Genomic DNA, 20412 nt, shown 5'->3' with positions numbered 1-20412 from the left:
CATAGAGAGAGAGGGTGAGAGAGAGAGAGAGAGAGAGAGAGAGAGAGAGATCTTTATTAACTGGGGCTAAACAAAAGCCTGGACAATGTTTTTACATACTGCTCTCTACCACAAAGGAACAAGAAGAAACTGGAGAACAGAGTAATTCACATTCAAAAAGAAGAAATTGAAGATCACAATCCGGATCTTTCATCAAAACAAAGCGCTCTTGCTCTCTCTGTGTACACACTCACACATACGCATGCACACACACACACACACACACATGCACGCACGCACGCACACACACACACACAGTGACACACACACTCACATATATATATTTTTAAGTAAATGTGAAAGCAAAGATGGGAAGACATTTTGAGTGCAAGAGGGGAGAGAGAGAGAGAGAGAGAGAGAGAGTGAAAAGGGAGAGAATGAAAGGGGGCAGGGGAACAGACAGACAGGCAGACAAACATAGGCATTCACAGAATATTGTTGACAATATTTGTTGGTTCTCATATCATGCTTAAATATCATTCTGCCATCTGCCATTTCCAATGAAAATTCATACAGCTGTACAGACACCTTTACTGCTGGAGAACATGTTGGATTGTGTAAAGTCAGGAGTACCATCAAACAGGTCTTTAACATGTGTGCCCTTTGCAAAAAACACCTCCAACACCACAGGGAGTATTACCATGTCTTCATGGACTTCCACTGGCCATTTGACAGAGTCTGGCAGGAAGCACTTTGGGCCGCAATGAAAAAAAAAATCAACACTGGTCAAAAGTTTATATTATCAACACCATCCATGCAGCAGTCAGTTAATTTGACTAGTTGCATGTGCTCTCCAAAGTCTGTTGTGGTGATGGCCAAAATTGGCCACTGCAACATATCGAATCATGATCCTCAAGTTTGGAATAATGTTCTTTGTCCTTCGTTCATTCGTTATGTTCATCAGCAACAATACATTTTAAACTGTGTCTGCAAACACTGGGAAGGCCTGTGCAGGAGACAGAACAAAGGGGCAGGAATGATGTCTCAGAAATCATACAAATTTGTATGAACAGTGACACCATGCCACTCCCCATCACATGGTTGCTAAAATAATGACACGGAGCCCCTCTCATGTACAACAGATGTCATCAACCAGTTGCTATGATGAAATGGTTATGGATGGATGACTAGCACTGGTTCAAACCTTGTTGGGAATAAAGATTATGTCCAATGTTTTACCTGTGGACGGCTCCGACCCAAAATCTGAGTGTGACATGGACGCGCCTGGAAGGATTGCGACCACAAACAGGGGTCATCCATGTTCAAGTGTGGCTTCCACAGTATGTGTTTGACTGCTCAATTTTCTAAACAATCTGCTACAATTGTCTTTATTTCTCAGACTTGGTTGATGGAGGTTATAAAAGGATGCATATACCTCTGACAAACTAAAGTCCCAAACCTAACTGGATCTCTGTTGCAACAGCAGCAGCATTCATATCCATCATCAGAAAATGTTTAACCCTTTCACCACCAGTCAAATTAGAGTACAAATTCCCTTGTGGTATGAACACAGAAAAGGCAGTGGCTAAGAATAGCTGGGGATTCTCTCTGCAATGTATAGAAAATATGGCCTATCCTACCACCGAACATTAAGAGCAGTAGGTTCATGGATAACAGACCAGTGAATGGTCACCTTTCAGTGACATGGGTCCTCTACCACGTCTGTGCATAAATGCAAGCTTGGCGGTGAAAGGGTTAAGAGATTGTCCCAATTCTGTGGCCTTTGATGCCCTGCTCTTGCTGTGATCTGTTTCCTCTCCATTTCCTCACTTTAAAGTTGTAGTGAGTTCACGTCAGAAGTTTGGTGTTGGCAGATAAGTAGGCACTGTTACTGGAGGGCATGGTCACACAGTCTCCAGACAGGTGCAGGTGTGCACTCACCCACTCAGGGTCTGCTTCAAAGCAAGGGGCATCGCAGGTGGTGTCCTGTGTACTGTATATGTTGAATCAGAGCAAGCACTGCAAAGCTTTTCTCCTTTTTTCTCTTTTGGTGACTAATCCTCTTCAGCGGCAATGCCCGCTACCAATGACAGTTGGTGACTAATCCTCTTCAGCGGCAATGCCCGCTACCAGTGACAGTTGGTGACTAATCCTCTTCAGCGGCAATGCCCGCTACCAATGACAGTTGGTGACTAATCCTCTTCAGCGGCAATGCCCGCTACCAGTGACAGTTGGTGACTAATCCTCTTCAGCAGCAATGCCCGCTACCAGTGACAGTTGGTGACTAATCCTCTTCAGCGGCAATGCCCGCTACCAATGACAGTTGGTGACTAATCCTCTTCAGCGGCAATGCCTGCTACCAGTGACGGTGACTAATCCTCTTCAGCGGCAATGCCCGCTACCAGTGACAGTTGGTGACTAATCCTCTTCAGCGGCAATGCCCACTACCAATGACAGTCCTTGTGAATCAGACATATTGCTGTTCATGCAATGAAAGTAAAAGCAATAGAATACCTGCCTGTATGATCTTTCCTGTTTTGTGAAAATCCGCAGATATAGCAAAGGAAAATAATAAAATTTAACAGACTAATGATAAGATTGTGCAAAGTTTCATTTGATTCAATTAAGCACTGGATGAAAAATGTATCAAAATTTGATGTTTTGACCTTGAATTGTAATCAAGGACAAAGTAATTCATTTCACTAGATTTTGGAGTCATATATATATATATATATATATATATATATATATATATATCGACAAGAGGATCGGGAAGGCAGCCACAACACTAGCCCGCCTCACACAAAGAGTGCGGACAAATCCCAAGCTGACCACAAAGATGGCTGTATACAACGCCTGCGTCCTCAGCACCTTGCTGTATGTCAGTGAGGCATGGACCACACATGCTCGTCAGGAGCAAAGGCTCAATACCTTCCACCTGAGAAGCCAACGGCACATACTCGGCATCTCCTGGCAAGACAAGGTGACAAATAACGAAGTCCTGACTCGCGCTGGCCTCCCAACCATGTATACCATGCTGAGGCAACGTCGGCTGCACCGGCTGGGCCACGTTCACTGCATGGAAGATGGTCACATCCCAAAAGACATCCTTTATGGAGAGCTCGCCACGGGGCAGAGAAGCATCGGCCGCCCACAGCTGAGATACAAAGACGTTTGCAAACGTGACATGAAAGCACTTGAGATCAACACTGAGTCCTGGGAGGACCTTGCAGATGACCGCAACAGATGGAAAAGCACTCTCAAGAATCAGCTACGGATTGGTGAGGACAAACTGTCAGCTGCTGCAGCAGAAAAGCGAGCTTGCAGAAAAGGGACGGCAGCCAACAGACCAGCATCAGCTTATACATGTGACCGCTGCGACAGAGACTGTCTCTCTCGCATCGGTCTCTACAGTCACAGGCGACGCTGCTTGGTCCAAACAGACAGCCGAATTAGACATTAGGTCGGATATACTCTATCCATGGTCAGCCATGACCGAAGGAGGCCTACTACTATATATATATATATTTTTTTTTAAAAGACATATATATCTAGATATTGACATATATTGCATGGAAAAAGGAAACAGTAGAATCAGGCTGACAATAATCAACACAGTAGCCTTGTGTTTGTATTCATATTTATTTTATTATTCCCCATTCCACCATACAATGTTACATTCATCATGTTTCAGGTCTGGATTTTAGAGCATGTGACTTAGTTTCTTTCCTAGTGTCTTCAGTACTTCTCACCAAACATTCTACTTCCATGCTTTCTCCTTTCCATGCTTTCTCCTTTCCAAGTGATGCATATGACCATAATTTCAAAACCACACAATTCTCAAACACATTTTCTATCAACCTTCCATCTTTTAAAAAAAAATTATAATGCAGTTCATACATTCTACAATGATATATGTACAATATGACTTTATTGATCCTTGTACAGGGGCAATTTTATTTTCATATTTTTCATTCAGTCAAATGACAATTATTGATTCAAAATAAATAAACATGGGGAAAAAACACCAAAAAACAGCTGGAGCTCTGTTGATAGAAAACAGCGTAAATTTCAAACAGCAAAATCAGTTGTCAGTGAAGTGAAAACCTTTTAATTCATTACTTCAGACAGAAAAAAAAAGAATATAAAAACAACTTCCATGAGTTCATTCACTGATTCAGTCACCCATTCATAATCCACTCATTCACTGGGCGTGTATACTTCAGGCACCAGTCACACCAATCCCTCCCATTCATAATCCACTCATTCACTGGGCATGTATACTTCAGGCACCAGTCACACCAATCCCTCCCATTCATAATCCACTCATTCACTGGGCATGTATACTTCAGGCACCAGTCACACCAATCCCTCAGCATCACACCTTACATACACATCCTTGTACTGTCTGTTGCATAACGCTTTGTCACATGTTTTTTTCCCAAAGTTTATATGCAACACATTTAGTCAGTCAGTCAGTCCTCTCAGTGCCCTCTGGTGGTTGAGTGGATGGAGAGAAAGCATCACGTCTCTTCTGACTGCTGTTTGTGGGGCAGTGTGCTGTCAGGCCTTAACTCTTCAGATCTGAAAGAGAGCATCACGTCTCTTCTGACTGCTGTTTGTGGGGCAGTGTGCTGTCAGGCCTTAACTCTTCAGATCTGAAAGAGAGCACCACGTCTCTTCTGACTGCTGTTTGTGGGGCAGTGTGCTGTCAGGCCTTAACTCTTCAGATCTGAAAGAGAGCATCACATCTCTTCTGACTGCTGTTTGAGGGGCAGTGTGCTGTGTCAGGCCTTAACTCTTCAGATCTGAAAGAGAGCACCACGTCTCTTCTGACTGCTGTTTGTGGGGCAGTGTGCTGTGTCAGGCCTTAACTCTTCAGGTCTGAAAGAGAGCACCACGTCTCTTCTGACTGCTGTTTGTGGGGCAGTGTGCTGTGTCAGGCCTTAACTCTTCAGATCTGAAAGAGAGCACCACGTCTCTTCTGACTGCTGTTTGTGGGGCAGTGTGCTGTGTCAGGCCTTAACTCTTCAGATCTGAAAGAGAGCACCACGTCTCTTCTGACTGCTGTTTGAGGGGCAGTGTGCTGTCAGGCCTTAACTCTTCAGATCTGAAAGAGAGCACCACGTCTCTTCTGACTGCTGTTTGAGGGGCAGTGTGCTGTCAGGCCTTAACTCTTCAGATCTGAAAGAGAGCACCACGTCTCTTCTGACTGCTGTTTGTGGGGCTGTGTGCCTTGACTCTCCAGCTCTCTTTCTCTTCAAGGTCCCACACAGTCCTGGGTCTGCCAGTTTTCTTTTATATACAGCACAGAACCACAAACAGGGTTCCCACAGTCTCAGTTTCTCAAGGAGGTGTCACTGCTTTCAAACAAATTCATATACGCCGCACCACACCTTGACCTTGATATTTGACAGAATTACACCAGAGGACAACACTCTCATTGCCATGCGTTCTTTTTCAGTGCGGCAAGTGCTTGCTGCACACGAGACCTCAGTTTAGCATCTCATCTCATCTGAATAACTAGACCTCTCATCTGAATAACTAGACCTCAGTTTAGCGTCTCATCTGAATAACTAGACCTCAGTTTAGCTTCTCATCTGAATAACTAGACCTCAGTTCAGCGTTTCATCTGAATAACTAGACACTCAGTTTAGCGTCTCATCTGAATAGACTCATCTGAATAACTAGACCTCAGTTTAGCGTCTCATCTGAATAACTAGACCTCAGTTTAGCGTCTCATCTGAATAACTAGACCTCAGTTCAGCATCTCCTCTGAATAACTAGACACTCAGTTTAGCGTCTCATCTGAATAGACTCATCTGAATAACTAGACCTCAGTTTAGCGTCTCATCTGAATAACTAGACACTCAGTTTAGCGCCTCATCTGAATAACTAGACCTCAGTTTAGCGTTTCATCTGAATAACTAGACACTCAGTTTAGCGTTTCATCTGAATAACTAGACCTCAGTTTAGTGTCTCCTCTGAATAACTAGACCTCAGTTTAGCGTCTCATCTGAATAACTAGACCTCAGTTTAGCGTCTCATCTGAATGACTAGACCTCAGTTTTATTTTCAAGTCAAACTTGGGAGAAAGGGCGAGAGTGGGATTCGAACCCACACCTTCACAGACTCTCTATGTTGGCAGCTAAGCATCTTAACCATTGTTCCACCTTCCCCCTTAAAACCTCTCTGAACTGAACCCCTGCTTCCTGCCTGACAGTCAGGGATACTGACCACTATACTACCGAGGAGATGCGAACAGTCTAAATTCCATAGTCTTTCCCTTCCTTTTACCAGAACAGACTGAAGATCTTCAAAACTGATTCAGAAATTTGTCTGCTGCTGACGAAAAAGACCAGCGGATATTCTTGTATCAGTGTTAACATTCATCATTAAAAAAGAAATAAGAAAAAAAATTCCTGTACTTTTTTTTTTTTTATTGCATTAAGTTCTTAGCTGAATGGTAGTGATCAAAGGTTTTATCAAAATTCCAACCCTTTCCGTGACCCTGAAAGACAAAACATTATTCCAAGATTATCCCATATCTGGAAATGGTTCTCTTTTTTGTCCAGACTTCCAAGACTGTACACACGCAGTAACATATATGTAGAACATACAAGCACAAAACTACAACAAGAAACTCTTGACAGAGTCGTCCAGGGCAAACAGCCTCAACATGTCTTTCTCCATGGGGTGCATGTGGCCGGGGATGACCAGGGAGTGGAGAGGACCGCCCAGGTCTACTGAGGCCATCTGCTTCAAAGTGGCCGTCACAACTTTCTGGTCCTCCGCTCCAACACGCGCCAGACCCACGCATAGCGTCTCCGCTGTCAGGGCTGCCAACAGAACAGGGTTGATCCATCAGTGGAACTGATACATAGCACGATGTTTACTCCCCTCTCTTCTCCACAATATCCTGAATGGTGGCCTGGATGATAGTCTTTCAGAGGAGACAATTAATCAAGTCTGGGTGATAGTCTTTCAGCTGGGACAATAAATCAAGATCCCATATACAGTATGCAAACATGCATGAGTGAAAGAACCCATGGCAGAAAAAGGGTTTTCCCTGTGTGGGACCATTACAAATGCAGACTGAAAAAGAAAGAAAAAAAAAACAAAGAAAAAAAACAGTTGTGCTGCACTGGGAGAGCAGCCCCAGATTGACACAAGACAACTGTTGTGACAGAAAGTGCAATGCAGTACAATAAAAAAACAAACAATGATGAATGGACAAAGATAGTATATTTTACCAAAGAGATTAATCCATCAACAAAACTGACACGGAGAAGGAGATTATACTTTGCCCAGGAGGTGAATCCATCAGTGAAAAAATGAAGACAAGACCAGGAGATTCTATATCACCCAGGATACTAAATCAGTAGAATTAGTGAGGAGGCGAGACCAGGAGATTCTATATCACCCAGGATACTAAATCAGTAGAATTAGTGAGGAGACAAGACCAGGAGATTCTATATCACCCAGAACACTAAATCAGTAAAACTAGTTAGGAGACAAGACCAGGATATTCTATATCACCCAGGACACTAAATCAGTAGAATTAGTGAGGAGACAAGACCAGGAGATTCTATATCACCCAGGATACTAAATCAGTAGAATTAGTGAGGAGGCAAGACCAGGAGATTCTATATCACCCAGGATACTAAATCAGTAGAATTAGTGAGGAGACAAGACCAGGACATTCTATATCACCCAGGATACTAAATCAGTAGAATTAGTGAGGAGACAAGACCAGGAGATTCTATATCACCCAGGAACACTAAATCAGTAGAACTAGTGAGGAGACAAGACCAGGAGATTCTATATCACCCAGGATACTCTGTCAGTTGAACTAAAGAAGAGACGAGACAAAGACTTAATGCACTGACGTTAGATAAACACAGGAAAGTGTTATGGTGTTGTTCATTCATTTATCTTTGTACAGCACTGCATATCACACAACACTGAAACACATTCAACGTATGCACCACACTTGCAAAGCAGTTAATAAATGAAAATAAATCCAAAGGGGAATGGCAGGAGGGAGGGACTTCAGATAATTACATAATCATTTACATAAAATCATATAAATATGTATATACATATATAAATATTATACATATATAAACATGCAAGCGTTTCACATGTTGCAAAAAATAGGAACACTTCAACCAGTCCATGCATACCATGCAAACAATCACTGAAACAATCCACAATGGCTAAACACACCACACTGACAACAATCACTGAAACAATCCACAATGGCTAAACACACCACACTGACAATCACTGAAACAATCCACAATGGCTAAACACACCACACTGACAACAATCACTGAAACAATCCACAGTGGCTAAACACACCACACTGACAACAATCACTGAAACAATCCACAATGGCTAAACACACCACACTGACAACAATCACTGAAACAATCCACAATGGCTAAACACACCACACTGACAACAATCACTGAAACAACCCACAATGGCTAAACACACCACACTGACAACAATCACTGAAACAATCCACAATGGCTAAACACACCACACTGACAACAATCACTGAAACAATCCACAATGGCTAAACACACCACACTGACAACAATCACTGAAACAATCCACAATGGCTAAACACACCACACTGACAACAATCACTGAAACAATCCACAATGGCTAAACACACCACACTGACAACAATCACTGAAACAATCCACAATGACTAAACACACCACACTGACAACAATCACTGAAACAATCCACAATGGCTAAACACACCACACTGACAATCACTGAAACAATCCACAATGGCTAAACACACCACACTGACAACAAACACTGAAACAATCCACAATGGCTAAACACACCACACTGACAACAATCACTGAAACAATCCACAATGGCTAAACACACCACACTGACAAGAAACGCTGAAACAATCCACAATGGCTAAACACACCACACTGACAACAAACACTGAAACAATCCACAATGGCTAAACACACCACACTGACAACAATCACTGAAACAATCCACAATGGCTAAACACACCACACTGACAAGAAACGCTGAAACAATCCACAATGGCTAAACACACCACACTGACAACAATCACTGAAACAATCCACAATGGCTAAACACACCACACTGACAACAATCACTGAAACAATCCACAATGGCTAAACACACCACACTGACAACAATCACTGAAACAATCCACAATGGCTAAACACACCACACTGACAAGAAACACTGAAACAATCCACAATGGCTAAACACACCACACTGACAAGAAACGCTGAAACAATCCACAATGGCTAAACACACCACACTGACAACAATCACTGAAACAATCCACAATGGCTAAACACACCACACTGACAACAATCACTGAAACAATCCACAATGGCTAAACACACCACACTGACAACAATCACTGAAACAATCCACAATGGCTAAACACACTACACTGACAACAATCACTGAAACAATCCACAATGGCTAAACACACCACACTGACAACAAACACTGAAACAATCCACAATGGCTAAACACACCACACTGACAACAATCACTGAAACAATCCACAATGGCTAAACACACCACACTGACAACAATCACTGAAACAATCCACAATGGCTAAACACACCACACTGACAACACTGAAACAATCCACAATGGCTAAACACACCACACTGACAACAATCACTGAAACAATCCACAATGGCTAAACACACCACACTGACAACACTGAAACAATCCACAATGGCTAAACACACCACACTGACAACAATCACTGAAACAATCCACAATGGCTAAACGCACCACACTGACAACAATCACTGAAACAATCCACAATGGCTAAACACACCACACTGACAACAATCACTGAAACAATCCACAATGGCTAAACACACCACACTGACAACAATCACTGAAACAATCCACACCACACTGACAACAATCACTGAAACAATCCACAATGGCTAAACACACCACACTGACAACAATCACTGAAACAATCCACAATGGCTAAACACACCACACTGACAACAAACACTGAAACAAACCACAATGGCTAAACACACCACACTGACAAGAAACGCTGAAACAATCCACAATGGCTAAACACACCACACTGACAACAATCACTGAAACAATCCACAATGGCTAAACACACCACACTGACAATCACTGAAACAATCCACAATGGCTAAACACACCACACTGACAACAAACACTGAAACAATCCACAATGGCTAAACACACCACACTAACAACAAACACTGAAACAATCCACAATGGCTAAACACACCACACTGACAACAATCACCTCAAAATATGAAGAAACAGGACAAGGTTATTATGAATCATACTAGTTTATACATTAAAAATTTTCAAAGGGAATTGTGTGTATGTCAATGTGTGTGTATAAGAGAGAGGGAGAGTGTATGTGTGTGTGTTATTGCGTGCATGTGTGTTAGAAAAATTTTGCTTAAAACAACTAGTTCATATAAACCCTTTCCAAATGCATTTCCATATTCATTCCTCATGTAAAAACATAATAATGAACTGTCCTAAACACACATCCATGAAATCACACATGTTAAACGCATCAAGAACCTACTATGTACCTAGCTTTTGTGTAGAGTCCTCAGCTGTCTTCTTTTCAACAATTTCCAACAGCTGTTCTGCTGCAAGGCTAGCTGACATAAACCTCGGAGGTTCATAAATTTTGCGTCCCCTGGAACAGAAAAGGCCACATGCTCATGTGTGCAAACTACACAAAACTGCTTAACAAAACACTGAATCAATTTCATAAATGTTACATACTTCAACAGCTTCATACACAACCATATATATATATATATATATATATAAATGTATTACAGTGTAAAAACATTACAGTATCTTTCCATATTGCTGTTAACTACAGTTATCATTGAATAGCTTGGCAACCTAAATCCTGTTTTTCTGTTCTTGTTTTGTTCTTAAATGATAAAACATTTGGAAACGTCTGCAGCCTAAACTATGCCTTACATATGCCAGTATAAGTTTTTTTTTAAAATCAGGACTGTCCTACATTCAAGTTTACTGTATTTCAAGTGCATGTGTGTCTATGTCTGTGCGTGTATATATATGTGTTTTTGCATGTGTGTGGGAGTGTGCATTTGCATACATGCGCATGTGTGTATGCATATGATTTGGTTTAGTTTGGTTCAAGGGTTGATTTGTACTACCAACATTTCTTTACATACCTGTCTATAATGCATACATCTATTTTTACACCCACCTACACTCATGCACATGAAGTAAAACAAAAACTAAAAGCCTATGACTACATGACAAACAAGAAATTTGATACGCACCTCATCAAATTTTCAAGAGACTGCTCCTTGACTTTGATATCTGACAGAATTCAAAATAAAACATAACAATAAACATCACATGTATTATAAAATAACAGTAGTAAAACTCACACGCATACTGTCATAACAAATCTTAACTTTACACTCTGAAATTCTAAAAGTGTTCATATATATATATATATATAAATCTAATAACAATACGACTGCATGACACTGAACATAGAAACTTATTGTGGAAGTTGGGGTTTTTTTGGGTTTTTTTTACAGATCAGCAATGGTAATATCTAAGAAAAAAACCAAAAAAAAACAACATTTTAATAACAATGCAGATCATTGTACACATCAAACGATCCATGAACACCTCTGAGCATGTGCACACACACACACACACACACACACAAACACATTCACACACATACAATAAAGAAAAGGAAAAAACAAAAGAAGAAAAAAATTGCACACACAGTTCCACTGCATTTACCCAGCAAGCAAAGCGTGTGCATGCCCCGTTCCACATTGACAGCGATTTTGTCGTAAAAGCTGTCAGGTCTCCATGTGTCTGTCCAGAACACTATTGACACCGCCTCTCCAAAGTTATATAACTGCAGACAAAGGAAACACAAAACTACTGAATATTCATGGACATTAGCTCTATTGGCTGGCTGGTATAAGAACTTCCTCCTCAGTCGAAGAAAGTATACCCTTCAAACAATGAATATTACTTAGTGCGGTAGGCATAGACTATCTCACAAACTATAAATATGACTCAGAGTACAAAGCATAAACTATCTTCATTGTACTTGCTTTGCAAGGAGATGGTGGGAACTGGTGTGGAGGCTGGGGGGTTCTATATATGAAGAAAAAGTTGCAGCAGTAGGAAGAGGTGAAACATAGTTATTTCAAATTTAATATAAAGTACATTCAATTTCAAATCATATTTTTTGTTAAGTTAGCAAGACTGAATCTGTGCAAATTTGTGTATACATACACATGCACACATAAAATATATTCCCAGTGAATCAAGTTGAATTAAACAACAGTTATTTAAAAAGTTATAAACTGCTGGTAAATCTTGCTGTGATTATACCACATCATTCTATAATAGAAAATAAAAAGCTACAATACACACTGAAAATCAAACATAACCTGTCAATATATATAACAGCAATACAGTATAAAAACAATTCTTACATTATCCTACTGGAAACAAATATACAACCAAGTGCCAGTATCATCAGTCTATATCATACTTCATTGTCATCACATGTAGCTGTGTATACCTTTGTCAGTCTGCCTACAGTACCTTGTATATGTGGAACGTGGACACACTTAGAGACAACAGCAAATATGGAACTTGGACACACTTAGAGACAACAGCAAATATGGAACTTGGTCACACTTAGAGACAACAGCATATATGGAACTTGGTCACACTTAAATAGCATATATGGAACTTTGACATACTTAGAGATAATGACATATGTAGAACTTGGACACACTTAGAGATAATGACATATGTAGAACTTGGACACACTTAGAGATAATGACATATGTAGAACTTGGACACACTTAGAGATAATAGCATATATGGAACTTGGACACACTTAGAGATAATAGCATATATGGAACTTTGACACGCTTAGAGATAATAGCACATATGGAACTTTGACATACTTAGAGATAATGACATAGGTAGAACTTGGACACACTTAGAGATAATAGTATATATGGAACTTGGACACACTTAGAGATAATGACATATGTAGAACTTTGACACACTTAGAGATAATCTAAAATTCTAACAGTGGATACAAAGACGGATGCAGACAGCAGCACAGCAGTAAGGTTGGAAGAGCTGAGATGGAGGGGTGACAGGGAAGGGGGTTAGGAGAGAAAGGTCACCTCGGCAAGGGGCAGAGATGGGAACAGTTTGGTTTTTTTTAACTGTTTCCAAGTCATATTTTCCCCTTTAAGCTAACAGGCTGCACTTCACAGGAGATGGAGACTGTATACCTGAAGACCGCAGCATCCGATAGCACTCATGATGGAGGCATTGTGAACGATGCGATACTGAATGCCTTTTTCCACTGCACGTAGAATGAGATCAGTGTGCGTTGTGGCCCTGAAAGACAGATGATGGAATGCAGTTATGTACACTGTCTCTTCTTCCTCTCCAGCAAAAGTAAAACCAACCAACCAAGAATTAACCGGATTAAATAAAACTGGGATACATGCATAATATTAGTAAGATATTAGTAGCAGTGACGCCTCCTTGAGCCACTGATACTGATACTGATAGTAACAGTAACAACAGAGCACGGCTTCTGTCAGTCTAAACAACAAAAACGCTCACCTGAAAGACTAACAACCAGACCCTTACAGTATCAAGTGGAGAGGGAAGGAGCAAGAATCTTGGTCCATGCAGGAATCAAACCCATGGACACCTACTTTCTAGCCAGATGCATTACCACAAGGCTACTGCTCTCCTGTGTTCTAGGAAGATGTCTGTGTGATCTGAAAATATCTTTGCAGTTCAGAACTTCAAAACCTCGGCAAAAAATAACACACAAAAAACAAATGGCATTAAAAGTAGAGAAAGGAGGACAGCTTCAGTACACCTTCCAAGAAAAAGTTGGTTGCTGTCATATGTAACTTCCTTCCGATCTCAGACATTCTGTTATTTTATGTACTGTCAAGAGTGCATGACTTTGTGTGCTTCTTTTTCTGGATTAAAATTAACTCAAGTTACATGTGCCAGCCAGCAAAAATCTGCAACTAAATGCTTACCCAAGTGGGTCTCCAATGAAATGCTTACCCAAGTGGGTCTCCAACTAAATGCTTACCCAAGTGGGTCTCCAACTAAATGCTTACCCCAGTGGGTCTCCAACTAAATGCTTACCCAAGTGGGTCTCCAACTAAATGCTTACCCAAGTGGGTCTCCAACTACATGCTTACCCCAGTGGGTCTCCAACTAAATGCTTACCCCAGTGGGTCTCCAACTACATGCTTACCCAAGTGGGTCTCCAACTAAATGTTTACCCCAGTGGGTCTCCAACTACATGCTTACCCCAGTGGGTCTCCAACTAAATGCTTACCCAAGTGGGTCTCCAACTACATGCTTACCCCAGCGGGTCTCCAACTAAATGCTTACCCAAGTGGGTCTCCAACTGAATGCTTACCCAAGTGGGTCTCCAACTACATGCTTACCCCAGTGGGTCTCCAACTAAATGCTTACCCAAGTGGGTCTCCAACTACATGCTTACCCAAGTGGGTCTCCAACTAAATGCTTACCCAAGTGGGTCTCCAACTACATGCTTACCCAAGTGGGTCTCCAACTGAATGCTTACCCAAGTGGGTCTCCAACTAAATGTTTACCCCAGTGGGTCTCCAACTAAATGTTTACCCCAGTGGGTCTCCAACTAAATGTTTACCCAAGTGGGTCTCCAACTACATGCTTACCCCAGTGGGTCTCCAACTAAATGTTTACCCCAGTGGGTCTCCAACTAAATGTTTACCCAAGTGGGTCTCCAACTAAATGTTTACCCCAGTGGGTCTCCAACTAAATGTTTACCCCAGTGGGTCTCCAACTAAATGTTTACCCAAGTGGGTCTCCAACTAAATGTTTACCCCAGTGGGTCTCCAACTAAATGCTTACCCAAGTGGGTCTCCAACTGAATGCTTACCCAAGTGGGTCTCCGACTAAATGCTTACCCAAGTGGGTCTCCAACTGAATGCTTACCCAAGTGGGTCTCCAACTGAATGCTTACCCCAGTGGGTCTCCAACTAAATGCTTACCCAAGTGGGTCTCCAACTGAATGCTTACCCAAGTGGGTCTCCAACTAAATGCTTACCCCAGTGGGTCTCCAACTAAATGCTTACCCAAGTGGGTCTCCAACTAAATGCTTACCCCAGTGGGTCTCCAACTAAATGCTTACCCAAGTGGGTCTCCAACTAAATGCTTACCCAAGTGGGTCTCCAACGACCAAAAATGCTATGTCTTCTTTGTCTGCTTCCGCCATCAGTTCATCTGTCAGAAAAGAAATGATCAACAATCACACAACATAAATGGTTGAGAAAGAGAGAGAGAGAGAGAGAGAGAGAGAGAGAGAGAGAGAGAGTGAGTGTGAGTGTGTATATATGCATGTGCATGCATGTATTAAGAGAGAGACTAGAGAGAAAGAAAATAGATCTGATTACTGTATGCATCTGTATGTTTGTGTGTGCACAATCATGTTTATATAATTTTTTGCAATAAGCTATAGTATATGTCATGTGTGTGAGTGTATATATATGTGTGTGGGTGGATGGCTGGGTGTGTGTGTGTGTTGAGGGGGGGGGGGGTGGATGCAGATGTGGGAATGCATTCTACCCCCTTTCATGCAGTGCTATTTGTTGCTCAGATTTCTGTAGACTGATGTATGTGTTGACCTGTCTATCTGTGTGTACATGTGTATGTGAATTTTTGTGGTCATATTTTCGTTAAAAATAACAGATTTCTTTATAATTATAACAAAAGTTGAAATAATGAACATTTACTAATAAAATCCAAACTCAAAGCCACCTTTGTTTAACCTATTATCTTCCTCTCCTAACTCTTCCCCACACCACCATTCTCCTCAATATATTAAAAAAGAATCTACTGTGTCTGTTTTTATACAGCCCATTAACTGTCACAATTAAATGTCTGACAGTCACAGCCATACCTGAACCTTGCTCCACCATGTCACGATCTGCCAGGATGATCTCTCTGCCATAGTGTTGTTCCTGTTCAAACAGAACTATACATAAAATCATCATTACCTATAAGCTTTCCTTTGAGAAATGTTGTATTACTTATACAAAGCAGTGTTTCGCTGCTTGTCAGTGCAGGAAAAGGAGAACTGTATTTGCAGTATTTCCCAATAAACTACAGGCAACTCATTCAGATATTTAGAGACTGTAAGAGAGTGTTCAAATGGAGTGGGAGGGGCAGCCTCAGAAAATACTGCCATGAGTTTTTCTTTGCAATAAACATCTCATTCATTCAACTTCCCAAAACACCTGGGAAACGACCCCTCACCACTGTCACTGTGTCAGTAAATCAAAATGTGTTAAGTCCTGCTCCAATGAGTTGTTTCATGATCAAAATCTCAATATACTATTTTCTTTTAAGTACTGAGCTTGCTACTAGCACTGCTGACACTACATTATGATTTTCTGTCGATTTAAATAATTGGATGCATAAACTTGACTGGTGCAATTTCATCACTGTTTATCAGAATCTGCATTTTGATATGATATATGTGGCATGTTTCATTGTGAGTGTGTATGTGTGTGTGTATGTGTATGTGTGTGTATGTGTGTGTGCGCGCGCGTTCGTGTGTGTGTGTGTGTGTGTGTGTGTATGTGCGCGCGCACACGCACCACCAACATTTTTTTAGTGGACCGAGCCATCCTGAGGTCCGCTTGAAGCGACCGTCCCTCGCAGGCAACAGCCGTTAGCAGCCCAACTTCAGTGAGCGAGAAAGCAAAAGTGAGAACATGCCATGTTGTGCTGCCATTAAATGCTCCTGAAAACCTTCCAAGGAAGAAAGAGAGAAAGGAACATATCATCTTATCGGAAAGAGAATTACCTATTTCGGTTGAATATTAGTTTATTTCTACAATGTCACTGTGTAGTAAAAGAAAATATGTGTTTTCTTCTTCTTATTGTGTATAATGTGTGTGTGTGTGTGTGTGTGTGTGTGTGTGTGTGTGTGTGTGTGTGTGTGTGTTCACTTTTCTGTTCATGTAGGTATAACCGTCCAAGATGACGGAAAAGTTTTAAAAGTGATTAGAAAAGAAAAAAACACACATCACTTATTCTAAATTGAAAACACAAGTCAAGATTCTTGTGGTTTAATTGCATCCTTTTTATGTTTAGTTGTGATTATGTTAACTATTGTGTGTTTGCTCTGATGTACAATCCACATCCCTTCTCCCCCTCTTTCTATATCTGTCTCATCCCCCCACCCATCCCCCTCACCCCCTGGGCCCCCCCTTCCCACATCCACACCTCCCCTCTCTCTCTTCTTCTTTCTATATTTCTATCTCTTGGTCTCAGTGTTCACTTCTGTTAACTGAAATCTGGGGGCGTTTTGGGTGTTCTGGGTGTTTGTGTTAGTGAGATGGCAAATTTTGTACTTCAAATAAATGCTGAAGTTTGAGTATGGGCTTCTTATGTGTCCCTGTTAGTGTGTGTATGCGTATGTGTGTGTGTGTGTGTGTGTGTGTGTGTGTGTAAGTGTGTGTGTAAAGCATTCAGCTGTGGCACTGAGAAAGAAGCAATGCCGCCATAGACACAGAGATGTGTACGGTCATATAACCATCTTCAGCAGCCTTTTACAAGGTGGTCAGTCCTTTGTTTTTACTGCAGCACATTCGAAGAGGAAACACACACACACACACACACACACAAGCAGCTTCAAGGCCGCCATGATCAAAGATATCAGGGAAGTCATAAACAGGCCTGGAATGTGGTCACACACACGCAGAATGAGAAAAAGGCAGGACACACAAAGTGACAAACGTGTGCATGTTGCGTGTCAATGCGCGTCTGCTGGTGCGTGTTCTTTGTGCGCAGTTGCATGCCCTGCCTTCTTTTTTTGTGTGTTGTGTCACTGTAAAATGTCTTGCATGTATATATTTTGTTAGCACCCTGCACTAACTTGGGAGAGGCTGCCCATGATTAATAAATTTTAGTATATGAATCAAAATGTGTTTATTTATTTCGGAACGTTTTTTGGAGTTGACTCACCAGTGCTTCTTTCCCAACTGTAAGGATGGAGGTGTATGCTTCCAAATACACCCTTTTGGCTCTTTTCACAATTTCTAGTCCCTTCTCTGTGATATCTTTAGCATCTCCAAGCCCAAGTCCCACAAGATAAAACATTTTGTTGACGTCGCTTGTACGAGCAACCACGTGAATCCAAATCTTCCGGAAACAGCTCTCTGACGTTGGATATAAGACTTATGCCCCTTGGCTCGATTTGCTCATAAGTTCAGTGGTGAGATCAATGGTTACAAATTTGGTAATTTAACGAAAACAGCTGACAGACTTTGAAACTGTTTGTCTTAGGGTGGGCGGCGGACTGCACAGTCGTTCATAACAATCAACAGTAACAAATAAAATGTAGATTTCTAAACAAACATCGATGTGTCATTTTACCGAAACGGAACACACACGAGAACTGTGACATGTTGTGGGAAGCATGAGTAAGCTATTTTGACCGGATCATAACACGACATCAGAAGTATCTGTCACAGGAGGGAGTCATGCAAAGGAGAGACGATGGAGGAGGGCGAAGGCGCTGATTGTCAGCGGCCGAGACACAGCCGCCACGTGCAACAGGATTACAATTTAGACCCACATCAGTTGTACCCCGGGCAAATTTTGCATATGATCACACACACACACACACACACACACACACACACACACACACACACACACACACACACACACACAAATAAACAAACAAATATATACATACATATATACATACACACATACATACATACATACATATTTGTATCAGTTTATATTTCTTTTTATCACTGACAACAGATCATTTCAAGTCAGTCTCCGGCTGTGTGAAATTCGGGCTGCTCTCCCCAGGGAGAGCGCGTCGCTATACTACAGCGCCACCCTTTTTTCTTTCTTTTTTTTTCCTGCGTGCAGTTTTATTTGTTTTTCCTATCGAAGTGGATTTTTCTACAGAATTTTGCCAGGAACAACCCTTTTGTTGCCGGCAGTGGGTTCCGTTCATATATGCGCTAAGTGCATGCTGCCGGCACACGCCGGGACTGACCGCCACTGAGGCTCGGTTTATCGTCTCATCCGAATGACTAGCGTCCAGACCACCACTCAAGGTCTAGTGGAGGGTGAGGAAACTTGTATCGGCGGCTGAGCCGTGATTCCACGAAGCACTGACTGGCAGCGCGCGGCGCTCAGATTCTCTCAGTCGCTTCCTAGGCGGACGCCGGCGTTGCCTACATTCACACATACATGTGTGTAGTATGGACATATCAGTGGGGCTTGCTGTGACTGTGGACTCGCCATCAGTCTTTAGAAAACGCAGGTTACGGGTCAAGACGAAGACTATCCAACTGACTAATGTCAGAACTCTATAAGAGATCTGTCATCGTGAACTGGAAGTTATCCATGACTTTGTGTACCTGGCGTCAACGACCTGACTCCCTCTCTCTCAGTCTGGAAACACTCTGTGAAGCGCAGGCCGGTGGTCTCAGCTCGGGTTGCAGGGATCACACGAAATAATTCAGTGCTCCTCTGTTCTTTGGAGGAAAATAGGTTGTCTGTCTTCGTGTCAAAACGTCTGGGCTAAATGGGGTCAGTGGAGGCCGATTAATGCAGGCGGTATGAGGTGGAGGCGGAGGGTAGGACTGGGGACGATATCTAGTGACTGAGGGTAACGGGTGCGTCATGTTGCCCGGAAGCCGGAGTACGTGCGGTACGACGGCAGTTTTGGGGCGGGAGTCGGGAGACAAAGAGTAGGACAGGTTAGGGGGTTCGGCCGGGTGGGACCGACAGGACTGAGTGGGAATAGATACGGGAAGGGGGGAGGGAGGGGGCAGTGGGGGTCGGACCGGAAAGGTCAGGAGCCTCAGTGAGGTAAGGGGGGTGGGGGTGGGGAGTGGGGGGGGGGGGGGGGGGAGGGAAAGTATGTTTGATGGATAGGTACGGGGACAGAGTCATCGGCAAATCGATGTTGGTCATGTAACGGAAAGAAAAAAAGGAAAAATCCACTGTTCTTTGTTCTTACATGATCTAAGCTGTAAGAAAATTAACCAGTAATCTCTCGGTCTCTCTCTCTCTACATATATATATATATAGATATATAGATATATAGATATATATATGAGAGAGAGAGAGAGAGAGAGAGAGAGAGAGAGAGAGAGAGAGAGAGAGATGTAAAAAATATGAAAGTATATATCTTTAACCCAAAATATCCAGGGGCGAATTTAGCATGGGTGTGTAATTTGTGGTACACGAATCGCTTCTCAGGAGCTTTCGGTTGGTGTCCTT

At 42.1% G+C, this 20412-nt stretch overlaps 1 protein-coding gene and 1 long non-coding RNA gene across 11 annotated transcripts; one reads left to right on the top strand and one right to left on the bottom strand.

Moving 5' to 3' along the window:
- Positions 1-3619: 3619 nt before the first annotated feature.
- Positions 3620-6335, top strand: LOC143279657 (uncharacterized). The gene is made up of 2 exons (XR_013054929.1): positions 3620-4861; positions 5162-6335. It is a non-coding gene; the product is annotated as an uncharacterized LOC143279657 (long non-coding RNA).
- Positions 4859-18617, bottom strand: LOC143279655 (diphthine methyl ester synthase-like). 10 transcript variants are annotated; one of them, XR_013054925.1, is made up of 10 exons: positions 18124-18617; positions 16052-16112; positions 15312-15375; positions 13362-13470; positions 11830-11950; positions 11349-11388; positions 10614-10723; positions 5626-6818; positions 5530-5593; positions 4859-5471 (listed from the first exon to the last, which is right to left on the bottom strand). XR_013054925.1 is itself a non-coding variant. In XM_076583689.1 (8 exons), the coding sequence occupies exons 1-8, from the start codon at positions 18256-18258 to the stop codon at positions 6610-6612; spliced, it is 849 nt and encodes a 282-aa protein (XP_076439804.1). In that variant the 5' UTR covers positions 18259-18617; the 3' UTR covers positions 4859-6609. The 10 variants fall into 10 exon arrangements, 1 of the variants encoding a protein (XP_076439804.1); XR_013054928.1 differs by lacking the exon at positions 5530-5593 and having other exon boundaries at positions 5673-5736; positions 5848-6818; XR_013054927.1 differs by lacking the exon at positions 4859-5471 and having other exon boundaries at positions 5531-5561; positions 5673-5736; positions 5848-6818.
- Positions 18618-20412: the final 1795 nt, after the last annotated feature.

Source organism: Babylonia areolata, chromosome 3 (genome assembly GCF_041734735.1).
Source record: "Babylonia areolata isolate BAREFJ2019XMU chromosome 3, ASM4173473v1, whole genome shotgun sequence".
NCBI classification, from domain to species: domain Eukaryota; kingdom Metazoa; phylum Mollusca; class Gastropoda; order Neogastropoda; family Buccinidae; genus Babylonia; species Babylonia areolata.
The sequence above is the reverse complement of the archived record's forward strand: the minus strand, read 5'-3'. Positions and strand labels throughout refer to the sequence as shown.